Here is a 14,537-nt window from a genome sequence, read left to right on the forward strand (position 1 = left end):
TTTTATTAAACTTTACCGAGAGGCCAGAAATAGACGATTTTTGTTCTAAATGCTACCATTTTATTATTTGTGTTCCGATTGTAGTTCAGACGATAGCTATACTTATAGAAAATAAAAAGCTACTTAAAATAATTGTGAAAAATTAAATCACACACATTTAGAAATTCCTTGGAATCGTCTATTTGCAACCTCTTTGCTTTTACTGCAATATTTTATATATTTTTAACCTTACATACTTGTAGAAAAATGTATATATATTCTTTAAACATCATTAAGCAAACTGTCAAAACCCGTAATCTTTTAATCATGTGATCTTTTTCGCTTCCGCAAAAAAATTAACGAAATATACGTATTTTTTGTCTGGTTGAATAAGACAACTTTTTAAAAGCCTATCTAAACGAAATTACATAATCGCTTCATTGATATGCGCAAGAAAATCAACCAATCATAATCCATACAAGCGTGCCTTTTATATTAGACATATTTTACATTTAATTAATCTGTTTCCTTCTCTAGAACAAGTAATCATCAAGATAACGTCAAAATTATTTTGACTTAATTTTGACATCATCTTCACTTTTATATAATTATTAGTTCTACTTCAGTTATGCATATGAACAATACGACTATGCAAGTTTGTCTCAATAAGTCTTAAACTCCGGTTAAAATTAATTATGAAACTAAATCTTAGTGTTTTTGAATCATCGGCATCTTTCACGATGTTATGATTATAAATATTATCTATATAACCAATTGTAACCTACACAATGGAACGCTCTTCGATTGAACCGATTGAAATTGCTCATATCAATTATCAATGATATATGGCCTTTCATTACATTCTCTAAGTTTCAATTGTTAATTGAACAATTCCTTTCACAAATCAAAGATTAACATGCTGATTTGAAACATAATGCAAAAAGCTCGAAAATAAATGCGAAGCAGAGAAGAGATTAACAATGAATATTATATATTATATACAACGCATAATACACAACGCATAAGAGAATCAACCAATCATTATTAAATTAGAGTTCTTCATTTCTGTCCTGAGGAGGGAAATCAAGAAAACTAATTGGTTTATTCTCTTATGTGTTATGTATTATATGTTATGCAAAAGCCTGTACTCTTGCCCATATGCTTTGCGCTCTGTCCATAGATTCTTTAGGTCCATGGATATAGCTCAATAGTGGGTCAGCCACCTCTTTATTGTTTAAGCAGAAAAACCTGAGAGCAACCACCGGGCCGATTACGCCGGGACGTTTTTTCTGACGCGCCCCCTGAGAAAATGTGTGTATACTACATCCATCCTGACGGTAACGACAAAGCAATTCAATTCAATTCAATTCAATAAATGGCTCTGGGCAAAATAGGGTACTGCTCCAACGCCACTCTCACGGTATAGATAAATGAAATTCTGTAAGGCTATTTTCCAGTAGTATAGAGGTAAAAGAAAAACAGAGACAACGCGTACGCAGTCCCCACGAGAAATAAATATCTGTAGTTACAGGAACCTTATCGGAGCCGCCACGGAGGCGAACAAAAGTGGCAAACTTGTAACGGCAAAGCGTGCACGGTTCTTGTTCACTTTACTTTCCCTTACAAGAGATAGTAAGTTAGACAAGCACAGACGATCAATTGCTCTCTGTCTTTGTCGCACTACCGACAAGCGTATGGCGGCAGGAGGAGACACGAGGCGAGTCAGCAGCAGATCTTATCACTAAGCCAAAATCTCTCTCGTTTTGCCTCTTCGCCTTCTCATCTTTCACGCAACGCACTGCCTGCAATTCGGGAAGAAATATTTCGCGCGGAAAACTTCTAGCAAGGACACAAAATGACGCTAATAGGGGTGGCCATTTTTATAATTTTTATATTCAATTTTTTCATATTTTTATTAAATTTTTTTCATTTTTTTCCGAAATCAATGCGAAAATGAAGGGTCATCGACTATGAGTTAATTATTTGTGATAATTATTTATGATAAGACGTTGATCTAGATTCGAAATAAGGATATGATCCGAACAAATCGTATCGAGTTGTGATCGTTTTAAAGTTAGAATTCAGTTCGAAAATTTGAAAAGTGACAGGCCCAGAAATTACGAGTCATCAAATATTAATTAACAAAATTTGAGTAAAAAGATTTTAATCTAGATCCAAAATAACTAAATTGCAACGACGTACGCCTACGCGTTATCGAGAAATTGAAGCTGATAGATCAAGATCATCCGATGCGAAAAAAGACAAGTCACCGGATATAAGCTGCAAAATTATTTGCGATAAGATATTAATCTATAGGTTCAAAATAAAGATGATCCGAGCCAACTGATGTGTCGAAATACGATTACGCGTTTCGGAATTAGAGGCCACGAAAGATGGAAAAATGACAGGCTCGGAAATGACCTGTCACGAAATATTAATTATCGAAATATGGATGATAAGGTTTTAATCTATGCCCAAAATAACTATGATCCTCGTAAACCGCATCGAGCTGCGAGTACGCGTTTCGGAGTTAGAGGCCACGAAATATTGAAAAGTGACAGGTACGGAAATGACAGGTTACGATATATTAATTAACGAAATATGAGTGATAAGGTTTTAATCTAGGTCCAAAATAACTAAAATCCTCACAAATTGCAACAACGTGCGCCTACGCGTTATAGAAAATTTGAAGCCGATATGTCTAGATTGATCGATACGAGAATGATGGGTTACCAAGTATAAATTAATAAATTGTGTGCAATAAGAAGCTAATCTAAATTGGAAATAACGATGATCCGTAGATACTAAATCAGTCCAATGTTACAGAATTATGAAGTCCGAAATGTTGAAATTAATAATTAATAGAGAAAAATGATAGATCAATATATACGTCATGGAAATATTTATGTTAATTGAAAGAAATGATGCTATTTAATTTTAAGGCAGTATGACTAATTTTCCTAAAATCTAGATTAATCCCAACAAACACAATATTATATGTAACGTGCATGTTAGTTGTAATTTCCTATTCATCAATAAAACTGTTATATAACACATGTGTTATATTGTTGAGTAGGAAATTACAATTAACATACACATTACATGTAATATATTGTGTTTGCTGGGATACAGCTTTTTGGATAGCGTAGAGAGTAAATAAAAATTTGGGGAACTAAATATGATTCGCTACGGTCGTCTGGGTAAACACGAGTTCCAGGAATCGACGAGGTATTTACACGGGCGGTGAGTTCTAAGAATCGTAGAGACAGACTGCGAGCGGACTCGTTGAAAAACCGATGCTTTCGGATTGAACGTAACATTTCGTTTAGGGGGGGTTAATGGGTTAATAAAATGCGATTAAGATGTAAAATGTGATGAACTACTAAGAATGAAAATATCAATAAACATTAAATGTATTTATGATGAGTTACTACATCAATGTAATAACTTCGTCGTAAAGGAGTGTTTACACGGCATCTAACGTCAGTAGTTATAACATCGATGTTATAACTTTGGCGTAAATTGGGCTGTGTAAACGTAGTCATTGTCGGGCGTAGTGCGTACACATTTTCTCAGGAGGCGCGTCGGAAAAAGCGTCCCGGCGTAACCGGCCTAGTAGCCGCTCTTAGGTTTTCTTAGGTTCGCTCTGGTTTAAGTAATATAATTCAACAGAATGTCAGCCTCACTTTTTACATATTCCAAATTTAACAGGCTATAGTTCTGACACAAATAACGATAACAAAGTACTTCTAGAAGTACCTTAAAACTTGAAATTTCTACATTTTGATCATAATAAATGCATAATGATACTCTTTTTTTATTATTATGATATATCAAGTTAAATGAGAAATAACGACTTATTATCTCACCTAGATAACAATTTATTACCTCATCTTTCAGTAGTTTATACATTGAAAGTTTATTTTTGTCAGAAATATGACATTTTTATTTTAAAAAGGGAACTTTAGGGCCAGAGCACAGACTTCTGCATAACGCATAATATAAAACACATAAGAGAATCAACCAATCAGAGTTCTTCATTTCTATCCTGAGGAGGGAAATGAAGAAAATTAATTGGTTTATTCTCTTATGCGTTATGTATTACGTGTTATGCAAAAGCCTGTGCTCTTACCCTTAAGCTGTTTATTCATTACTCAGCGAATGTCATACATTAATGTTTTTGTTTGCTTTGAAGGATCAAAAGCAGTGTCATTTTTAAAGAACGAATCATGTATCGGAATATTTAACCTATCCAAGTGTCTTTCAAATAGTCTTATGTGTAACTTTTAACTGTAAAGTAAAGTAATTATTTTATAATCTTAATGGATGAAAGTTATGATACAAAATAATTAAATGGTCTATATTTTCTATCTCTTTTCCTCTATTAATTCCTCTATTAATTTCCTGGATTAATTATCTAGCATACTGAAGGAATTTTTGTTACTTTTGACACTTATCAGCACAGGATGATAATAATCTATACTATAAGTTGATTGATATTATATAATTTGCTAAAAAAGTGAAAACATGGATATTGAAACAGAAAATGTTATAAATCTAGTGTTTCCGAAAGGTATTCCAGGTAAGATAAAATAAATGTCTACTTCTCTAATATAAATTTAAATAAATTATAATTTTCCCTTGATTATTAATACATATTACTTAAAACTTAATGTCATTTATTATATTTCATGAAACCTTTCTATCAGAATCGTGGAAAGAAAATCCTGATTTCTACCAATATCTCTCAAAGCTTGGTGGCTTTGATATAGATCAACTAAGTAAGTAAAGTTTCCCATATATCAATATAATTTTTGTATTATATATGTACAAAGTATACATTATCATATAACAATTTTGCAGGCAAAGAACCTGGTCATTTATCGGATGAAAAGAATGCAGTATTGCATACTACGCAGGAGTTGGTTTTTGCTAACTACAAAACCTTCATCCAGACAGCAGAAAGCTCACGGGAAATATTAAATCATGTAATCTCAAGAAAGAAACTTAAAGAATTTGGGAACCTTCATGATGCTTTCACTAACACATTATATTGCTCCATTTCTAGTTTAATGAGACTGAAAGTCGACTCGATAAGCTTGTGCAAAAGATACCCGAATTTGTGGAAAAATGTCAATCATTTTGCGACACCTCAAAAGACATTAATGCGCACAGAAGATTAAATAGTTTGACTCTAACACGCAATGCGGAGCTACTCGAGATCCTAGAGATGCCACAATTGATGGAGTCATGCTTAAGGAGCAATCAATACAACGAGGCATTGGAATTATCTCAGTATGCACGTCAGTTAGGCATGAAACACGGAGACATCCCTATTATCTCGGTATGACCTTGGCGAGATTCTTTTTAATATTTCTTTGTACTGTTAATTTTATCGTGTCGTTGTTTCTAGTCTATAGTGGCAGAGATTGAAAGCAGCTGGTCGGGAATGGTAGGACAAGTGGTCGGGTCTTTGAGAGGCGATCTACCGCTTCCGAGGTGTCTTCAGCTCGTGGGATTGCTACGTTCTATGGACGCGTTCACGGAGCCGGAGCTTCGTATTAAGTTTCTGCAAGCGCGAGACAGTTGGCTTCAAGGCTTGCTAAACGCGATACCGAAGGAAGATCGTAAGAACTTCTTGTTGAACTGCACTGTGAAACATGATCAAAAGAATCTCATCAATGTCGCTTTTGCAGCCAACCTTCATATCGCCAAAACGATAGAGCTATCCAGGATACATCTGTTCAACATCATCACTCAGTACAAAGCCATGTTCAATGACGATGAAATCGTTCCTGGCCACGATTTGACGCTAAATGAATCTGCGATATTTTACCATTGGCTAGAGGAGAAGGTATAAGTTCAAGATGGGGAAACGTAATATTGGAGATACAGGAAATATGATCATGATGCTTCTCATTTTAGATATCGCAATTTCTCGCCACATTGGAGCAAGATCTACCGGGTGTGGCGTCTATAGATTCCATTCTCGGCCAATGCACATACTTCGGATTGTCGTTCGGTCGAGTGGGTGTCGATTTCACTGGCCGAATGTCCGATATATTCGTGCGAGTTATCGGCGAGAAATTCGAGCAGAACGTTCGTAGGACGACCAGGAAATTCGAGAAGGACATGGAGACGTTCACGTTAATCAACAAGACGCAGCGGTTCGACATCAAGACCGAGATTTCCATTAACTCTGTATGTGTAAGAACTGCTCGCTTCTCATAAATTTTTATATAGGTTTATGATTGTGCTCACATTGTCTCACAGGAAAATCCGCCCGAGCAGCTGGTGGAGTTCTACCCTTTGGCCGAGTATTGCAACGGAATAGTATCAGCATTCAACGAACTGCGACTCTGCGCGCCAGTGGCACTCTCCACCTTGTGCACGAAACTACTGCAAGAGTCCCTGCACAACGTAGCCAGAGCTATGCTGCTATTCTACAAGCAAGAGCAGCAAGTGAGACTTCGTAATCATGTAGCTCGCTTAATGCACGCGCGAATGAATTCCATGTAGTTTACGAATGTGCACGGTTGCAGGCTTTTGCGATTGCGGAACGGGAGAACATGGTGAAGTTCACGGAATGTTTGAGCGAACAGTTGATTCCCTATATACAGTACTGCATACACGCGATCTTCCCGCCCACTCAGATCGCGACGCACTTAGGAATATCCGTCGGTATGCTCCAGAAAGAGGTACGTGATCGTAAAGTAGCAATACGTAAAAGAACAAATCCGGTAACGTGAGATGATTTACAGGAGATCACATACTTAAACAAGCAAGCCATATTGGAACCCGTGGCTGTATTGTTACCCATCAAGGATTTCCTGGTCTCCAAACTGGTGACGCCCAACGTACAACCGGCTCCTTCTCTCACCACAGCATCTGTACCATCAATAGTCTCTTCGGAAGAGTCGAAGGAACGAGCAACTGTCGCCACACGCGACAATACCGAAACATGATGAACAAAATTCGCAAAATTCCAGCGACAATACAAACCGATGAAATATCCGGTTGTAAATTTCAGGACACGATCATTCACGGCTCATTGATATTGTACTGTAGACTATGTTAATAAGGAGAAGAAATTGCTTTTCACAAATTTCGCAGAAACTTAGTTTTATTGTGAAAAATGCAGTGTTATATTGTGAAAAATACAATATAGAGGAGAAGATGAAAATTCCCTTCGACAGATGGAAACGCGAGTTTTGCAAAGAAATAAAATCTTAAAGATCGAGGCGCAAAGCGATTTTTTAGGCTGCAACTGATATCGAAAATACTTTTATTCTTTCATAGACTCCTCCGTGACTGAGCTCGGCTGCGCGGTCTCGTTGTCATTCTTCTTTTTCTTGCTGCCAGAGACAATGTCGTCGATTCTCAGCAACAAAATAGCAGTCTCGATCGCCGTCTTGTACGTTTGCAGCTTCACCGACAGTGGCTCCCAAATACCGCGTTCCTTCATGTCGACCAATTTACCGGTTTCTCCGTCAATACCCCAGGTAGTTCCCTCGGTCGCATGCTTCGCGCGCAACGCTGTCAACGTTCTGATGGTATTGGCGCCGCAATTCTGCGCCAACGTCCTGGGAATGATCTCTAAGGCCTGAGCGATCGCCTTGTACGGCCACTGCTCCACTCCAGCGAGACCAGCAGCCTTCTCCGACAGAAGCCGTGACACCGCCATCTCCACTGCTCCACCACCTATGAACATAAAAAGGAGAAATGTAAGGCAATGCGATACACGAGTCAGCGATCTCCGATACCAAACCAAATAGTCTTACCTGGCACTAGTTTTGGATCTATGAGCAGATTCCTAGCGACATGCAGCGCATCCTGCAAATTCCTCTCGGTCTCGTTCAGAATATCTTTGCTGGCTCCTCTCAGAATGATGGTGCAAGCTTTTGGGTCCTTGCACTCCGTAATAAAGCAGAAGTAATCGTCGCCGAGCTTCTTGATTTCGAAGAGACCAGCCCTAGTGCCGACGTCCTCCTCCCTCAGCTCCTCGGTGCGATTCACGACAGTAGCGCCGCAGGCGCGAGCAATCCTGTTGATGTCGCTCTTCCGTAATCTGCGTATCGCCGAAATACCGGCCTTGACGAGATAATGTTGCGCAAGATCGGATATACCCTTCTCTGTGATAACGACGTCTGGTTTCACCGAGATCACGTCCTCACAGATCTTCTTCACATGTTGTTCCTCCAATTCCAGAATTTTTGTGAAATCAGTGTCTTTCATTATCTCTATGTTCGTCTGTGACTCGCCTTTCTTATACTCCAATGGACAGTCCAGCAAGACTATTCTGGGTTCTTTGATATAACGTTTCATCTTTGGATGTGTCACATCCTTGTTGATCATTACACCTTTCAAAACGATACTATCCTCCACTGTACCACCTGGTATCTTCTCTACCTTGGCGTAACGTTTGATGTCAATCTCTCGTCTGCCATTCTCCTCCATCATCACTGTATAGACAGCATCCAAGGCGATCTGACATGCTAATTCTGACCAGCGTCTGATGAATTTAGTACCTATACAGGAGTTTATCACCTGCACCAATTTATCTTTGTCATTGCAGTCCAGATCGATGCTGACTTGCTCATTGAGAATTGTGACCATGTCTTCCAAAGCCTGACGATAAGCTCTTATGATGACTGTAGGATGCATGTTCTGCTCCAAAAACGGTTCAGCAGTGGCCAAGATTTCTCCCGCCAAGACAATAACAGATGTAGTACCATCGCCTACTTCCTCATCCTGAGTCCTAGCGATCTCTATCATGGACTTGCCAGCAGGATGTTGCACGGTGATCTCGCGTAGGATCGCGTTCCCGTCGTTTGTCATCACGATGCCACCCATCGGATCCATCAGCATCTTTAGCATGGCTTGTGGTCCCAAACATGTCCTGATGACGTCAGCGATCGCCTTGATACAACAATGAAAATAGAGAGAAATTTTGCTAGAGCCAAGTTGCCATGATAATTAATTTGACACAGCATACGCGAGAAAATCCGTTCTTACCGAATCAAGCAATGTATACTCGCGTATGAGAGGATAATGAATGACAGAATGATTACGAAGTCCATTCTGATAATCGTACGCGACATGCCGGCGAATCACGAGAAATCGCCTTATAAGGCGATAGTTGGGCGCTCAACAACGCGACGGGCCGCTTACCTTTCCTGCTTGGATGTTCTCCTTCTGCACCTTTCTACCGGTATCTCGTTTTGTATTTTGACCTGCAATAATCAGAACGTTCGACATTGTGGTTAAAGATGATCAGTTTCGCGTCGCGTGTACTAGCAAATAATAATAAACGACAGTCAGCGATTGCCTTCAACTCACTCAAGACAACAATAGGTGCCGCGCCCGGGGCGAACATCGTGTTTATCAATTTCTTTCTTCGTTTATTATCAACACTAATGCCGATCAGTAGAAGCACGAGCACGAGCACGTACGTCCGCGATTCTTCCACGAGGGGCGAGGAGAAGTCGTTAGAGACCAGTGATGGGACACTCCATTGCAGTGTAGGTTACACTTCGGGTCCCACCTCCATTTATCCTTCGAGAGACAAACGGTCTGTTCTTTGTAGCTGCATTGCTGAACTGGTGCAATAAGCTAGAGTGAGAAAAGCTATATTTGTCTCACTTTAGCTTATTGCACCAGTTCAACAATGCAGCTATAAAGAACAGACCAAAAGTTCCTGTGCCAACTTGCGAGAAATACATTGAGAACGACCATTCTAGAATTTTCGTCGGTTGGTGGTGCTGCCGACAGCTGCGGTTGAAGCCACCGAAAGGAGCCTACAGATGGCGCGCTCGTGCACATATCACGTTTCAAACAACTCCTCCGATGCACCCTGATGTGCACGGTTGAATCGTTTGTAACCAACGCGAGAATTACAATATTGTTAAGTAATGTAGCGTTATGACGGTGACAGGGGATGCGAAGGTATACGTATACCACCCTTAACTGATCGGCACCACCGCAATGGAGAGCACAAGTGACAAGTTTTTCTACGTGTACAGTTCTTCTTTAGATGCCAGGATACAGATTAAGATGTAAGATTTATTACGCGCATTCTTGCGTCACTGTTTCGGCCGACGTCAGGTTACCCGCACAATAAGAGCACTTCGATATCGCCTCTCCGTGTGTGATACGCACGGACACGCACGTTAATTCACACCAGCCTGAGTATAATCGGATCAGTCTTAATTAATGCGATGGAGTGTGTGTGTCGGACCATCTGCTCTTTATCTCTAGTACGGTTTTATCACCAATAGAGATTGCACTCGCAATTCGGAGTCTTCAGATGTGACGTACTCTGTGGCTCCTCGCTCTTTACTCTCCCATCCTGTATGAGTCATTGCTTCATTCTTTTATTGCAGAGGCACTTTGGAGGGCAAAAGACAGAGACCAGAGTACGACAAGCTACTAGTAGATCCTTTACTCAAGTACTCGGGCCTGTATGGAGCCGGAGGGATCCGCGGGGACTTGGCTGCGTCTTTGCAAGTGTGGACCGGTGGCAGGCCATTGGCTCTGCCTGTGCACACAGCTTACAAGCATTTCACTTCCCGTTGGAAGTATGTTGCGCCTCTAATCATCCATTAAGGCTTCATTTACTTTCTATTAAGTTCCTATGACGCTCGTAGCTGGAACCAGTGGGTCACTCTGCCAATCTCATATGCGGATCTGCCACGTGACGCACAGCTGTGTATAACATTGTACGACTGTGCCGGGCCTGGCAGACAGCTTCCAGTAGGTGGTACGACCATACCGCTGTTCGGCAAGCATGGGGTATTTCGACAAGGCATGCTGGATTTGAGAGTGTGGCCTGGAATAGAGGCAGACGGCAGTGTTCTGACCAGCACACCAGGAAAAGCGAGGGATCATGGGAAGGAGCAGATGCAGAGGCTCGCGAAACTTGCCAAGAAACACAGAAACGGGCAGATGAACAAAGTCGACTGGCTGGACAGATTAACGTTCAGAGAGATCGAGTTGATTAACGAGAAGGAGAAGAGGGCGTCGGACTATTTGTACTTGATGGTAGAATTCCCGGAAGTAACGATGGATGGTGTACCGGTACGAAGCATTGAAATGGCGGTCTTTTACATACATAGAACAAGAGGATAATTCGGCGCATTTAACGTTACCTTGTTGCAGTACTCGGTCGTGTACTACGAGAAAGACGGCGATGAGGTGTTTCAGCATAGGCTACAGTCGGACGTAGTGACGCTTCCCGACTACGAAATTCTACAAGTAAATATGAGCTTTCAGAAAAAGAGCATCTACATTTAGACTACTGATATCTGCATTTTAGACTACCGACGTTAAGCCGACCGAGAATTACGTATGTCGCAGGAAGAGAGACGTTGTTGATTGTTCTTTTAGGAAAATCTCGTGGAGGCGAAACACCATAAACTGGCCCGTAGCTTACGTAGCGGCGGTAACACTCGCGAATTGAAGCCCACTTCGACCGTGCGAGACGCACTCAACACTATATTGAGCTATCCGCCGACAACTGCGCTTTCCACCGAGGAACAAGATTTGATTTGGAAGTACAGGTTCTATTTGTCTAGCCAGAAGAAAGCGTTAACGAAATTCGTCAAATGCGTTAACTGGAGACTCGCTGGTGAGGTGCGCCAGGCCTTGGACATGTTGGTACTATGGGCGCCACCGGATCCGGAGGACGCGCTGGAGCTGCTAGGACCCGCGTTCACTCATCCGGACATCAGGAGATACGCGATCAGCAGGCTCAATCAAGCCCCTGACGACGATCTAATGCTGTACCTGTTGCAGCTGGTGCAGGCGTTGAAGTACGAGGACTTTGAGAGCATCAAGGCAGCTTACCAAGCGATGGTGAAAGAGAAGGAGGACAAGGTGGAGAGAAGCGAGCGACCAGAGAAGAACGAGAAACTGGACAGAGACGTAAGAAGCTGCGATTCAACGTCTACGCCGATCACGACTGTGAGTTCAACCTATGACACTTGTCCATGCGTATTATCGCTTTCTCACGCGACTATGCGTTCGATTTGCAGTCCAGTGAATCCAGCCAGCTGTCGGCGAGCCAGGAACCGCTCATGGACCTGGCGTCGTTCCTGATCACGCGTGCCTGCCAGAATTCCATGCTGGCTAACTATTTCTATTGGTATCTCTCCATCGAGTGCGAGGATCAGACTGATCCCGCGATCAGCGCCAAGCAAGACATGCGAGTCCGGGAGATGTACGTCATCGTAATGAAGATGTTTTCCATGATGTTGGCGCAAGGGAACGTTGTCTGGCAAAAGAGAAGGGCGTTCTTGCTGCGGCAGAAGGTGTTTATCGACCAATTGGTATCCCTAGTGAAGGCAGTGGCGCGAGAGAGCGGCAATCGCAAGAAGAAGACTGACAGGCTGCGGGCGTTGTTGGCGGACCCGGATCCGGCGTTCAAGATCAACTTCTCGAATTTCGAGCCGATCCCGTTCCCCTTGGACCCGGAGATTTGTATCAAAGGGATTATCCCGGAAAAGTATGTGCCCGCGCGAATCATTCCTCGCTGTATATTCTGTCCGATACTTGAGTAATACAAACACTTGACTCTGTTCGATCGATTTTTGCAGGGCAAGCCTATTCAAGTCCGCGCTCATGCCGTCGAAACTCACATTTTTAACGACAGATAACAGCGAGTACATCGCTATCTTTAAACACGGAGACGATCTGCGGCAAGACCAGTTGATTCTACAAACGATTGCGCTCATGGATAAATTATTAAGGAGAGAAAATTTAGACTTGAAACTGACGCCATATAGGTGAGGAACTCTACGCATATAGCGTGACGCTCCAATATCGCGTTCAGATCATCGTTTCATAGCTCGATAATTACACCAGGGTACTCGCGACAAGTACCAGACACGGTTTCTTACAATTCATCGAATCCACGACGGTCGCGGAGGTGTTGGCTAGCGAAGGCTCGATATTGAGTTTCTTCCGAAAACATCATCCCTCCGAGACTGGACCTTACGGCGTAGTGCCAGAAGTCATGGATACTTACGTTCGCAGTTGCGGTAAGCACGTGTGATGTGATCTATCGAATATTGCGATCGCGATACTAATGGTTGATACCAAATTGTAGCTGGCTATTGCATAATCACGTATGTACTGGGAGTCGGCGATCGTCACTTGGACAATCTGCTGCTTACAGCGTCAGGTAAACGGTCCAAGAAGCTGCACGAATAAATGTACAAATACAAGTGTATGTTGAGCGAGTTGCTAATTATCTTCTGTCTTGCTTCGCAGGGAAACTTTTCCACATCGACTTCGGATATATCTTGGGCAGAGATCCGAAACCTCTGCCGCCTCCGATGAAGCTCAGCAAAGAGATGGTCGAGGCCATGGGCGGTGTCGGTTCCGAGCATTACCATGAGTTCCGGAAACAGTGTTACACGGCATTCCTCCATCTGCGCAGGCACGCGAATCTAATACTGAATCTATTCTCACTGATGGTGGATGCGAGCGTGCCTGACATCGCTTTGGAGCCGGATAAGGCCGTGAAGAAAGTACAGGATAAGTTGCGATTAGACCTGAGCGATGAGGAGGCCGTACATTATGTGCACAATCTCTTAGACTTGTCAGTCACCGCAGTCATGGCGGCGCTGGTAGAGCAGCTCCACAAATTCGCGCAGTATTGGCGGAAGTAAAGGTGAATGCCGAAAGGTATAGCGAAATCACGCAAACTGTGTTCCATTCTAAATGCCAGAATTATTGTTATATTATGTGTACATATAGTTTTATATATACATACATATATATATATATACACACCCACACACACACACACACACATATATATATGTGTGTGTTAGATACACACACACACACATATATATATATATGTTGGACGTATATGTATATATATGTATATATATAAAGAAAATGACCACATGGCGTATTTCACGAATGTAATATAACTTATTGTATTTTAGCTAATAAACCTTTGATAATAATTATATAACTTTGCGTGGTACTCTTTCATAGCCAAGTCTGATGTTGATTTGATATGAATATATCAATAATCGTGACTAGTACTATACTGACATATATGTATATGTACATGCAATAGCTGTGTTGCAACCATACATAATTTATTTACCAAGAAGTTTTACAAACAGTTCATTTTTATCAAAATTCAACAAGCATGCCTAATCGTGAAAATACTATTTTTCTTTTTATTTCATTGTTATGTAAAGAATAGTACAGTTTCTGTTATAACGGGATATATTATTGGCAAAAGAACTGCACACACAAAATATATATATATATATATATATATATACACATACATATATATGTGTGTGTGTGTGTGTATATGTATTCATTGTACATGTAATCTGTTATATAAATATTTATATATTTATTTTATTCTTAATTACAATCGTGTATGTAGTGCACACAATAGAAATAAATGTAAATAGGTAGTACTGTTAGTGTTAAAAATATCAAATTGTTATTGATACCATTGATACATGAAACGCAGATGAGTGATACTTCACTCTTTTTAGTATCGTTCTATGCCAGGTAAATTCAAT

General features: G+C 41.2%; 3 protein-coding genes across 4 annotated transcripts; 2 read left to right on the top strand and 1 right to left on the bottom strand.

Moving 5' to 3' along the window:
• Positions 1-4,434: 4,434 nt before the first annotated feature.
• On the top strand, positions 4,435-7,084 carry Cog8 (conserved oligomeric Golgi complex subunit 8). The gene is made up of 10 exons (XM_011142955.3): positions 4,435-4,561; positions 4,689-4,760; positions 4,843-4,967; positions 5,048-5,323; positions 5,393-5,606; positions 5,676-5,833; positions 5,905-6,180; positions 6,253-6,441; positions 6,522-6,677; positions 6,741-7,084. The coding sequence occupies exons 1-10, from the start codon at positions 4,507-4,509 to the stop codon at positions 6,942-6,944; spliced, it is 1,725 nt and encodes a 574-aa protein (XP_011141257.1). The 5' UTR covers positions 4,435-4,506; the 3' UTR covers positions 6,945-7,084.
• A 131-nt stretch (positions 7,085-7,215) lies between these two features.
• Positions 7,216-9,559, bottom strand: CCT3 (chaperonin containing TCP1 subunit 3). Its single transcript, XM_011142956.3, has 4 exons — positions 9,319-9,559; positions 9,151-9,212; positions 7,761-8,898; positions 7,216-7,680 (listed from the first exon to the last, which is right to left on the bottom strand). The coding sequence occupies exons 1-4, from the start codon at positions 9,353-9,355 to the stop codon at positions 7,265-7,267; spliced, it is 1,653 nt and encodes a 550-aa protein (XP_011141258.1). The 5' UTR covers positions 9,356-9,559; the 3' UTR covers positions 7,216-7,264.
• Positions 9,560-9,794: 235 nt separating this feature from the next.
• Positions 9,795-13,963, top strand: Pi3K59F (phosphatidylinositol 3-kinase 59F). 2 transcript variants are annotated; one of them, XM_011142954.3, is made up of 10 exons: positions 9,795-10,034; positions 10,362-10,556; positions 10,626-11,055; positions 11,137-11,232; positions 11,365-11,940; positions 12,012-12,481; positions 12,573-12,761; positions 12,841-13,016; positions 13,085-13,159; positions 13,249-13,963. In XM_011142954.3, the coding sequence occupies exons 1-10, from the start codon at positions 9,964-9,966 to the stop codon at positions 13,647-13,649; spliced, it is 2,679 nt and encodes an 892-aa protein (XP_011141256.1). In that variant the 5' UTR covers positions 9,795-9,963; the 3' UTR covers positions 13,650-13,963. The 2 variants fall into 2 exon arrangements, with proteins under 2 accessions (XP_011141256.1, XP_025157281.1); XM_025301496.1 differs by lacking the exon at positions 9,795-10,034 and adding an exon at positions 10,043-10,235.
• The last annotated feature ends 574 nt before the right edge of the window (positions 13,964-14,537 follow it).

This window comes from Harpegnathos saltator, unplaced genomic scaffold, assembly GCF_003227715.2.
Source record: "Harpegnathos saltator strain DR-91 unplaced genomic scaffold, Hsal_v8.6 scaffold425, whole genome shotgun sequence".
NCBI classification, from domain to species: Eukaryota; Metazoa; Arthropoda; class Insecta; order Hymenoptera; family Formicidae; genus Harpegnathos; species Harpegnathos saltator.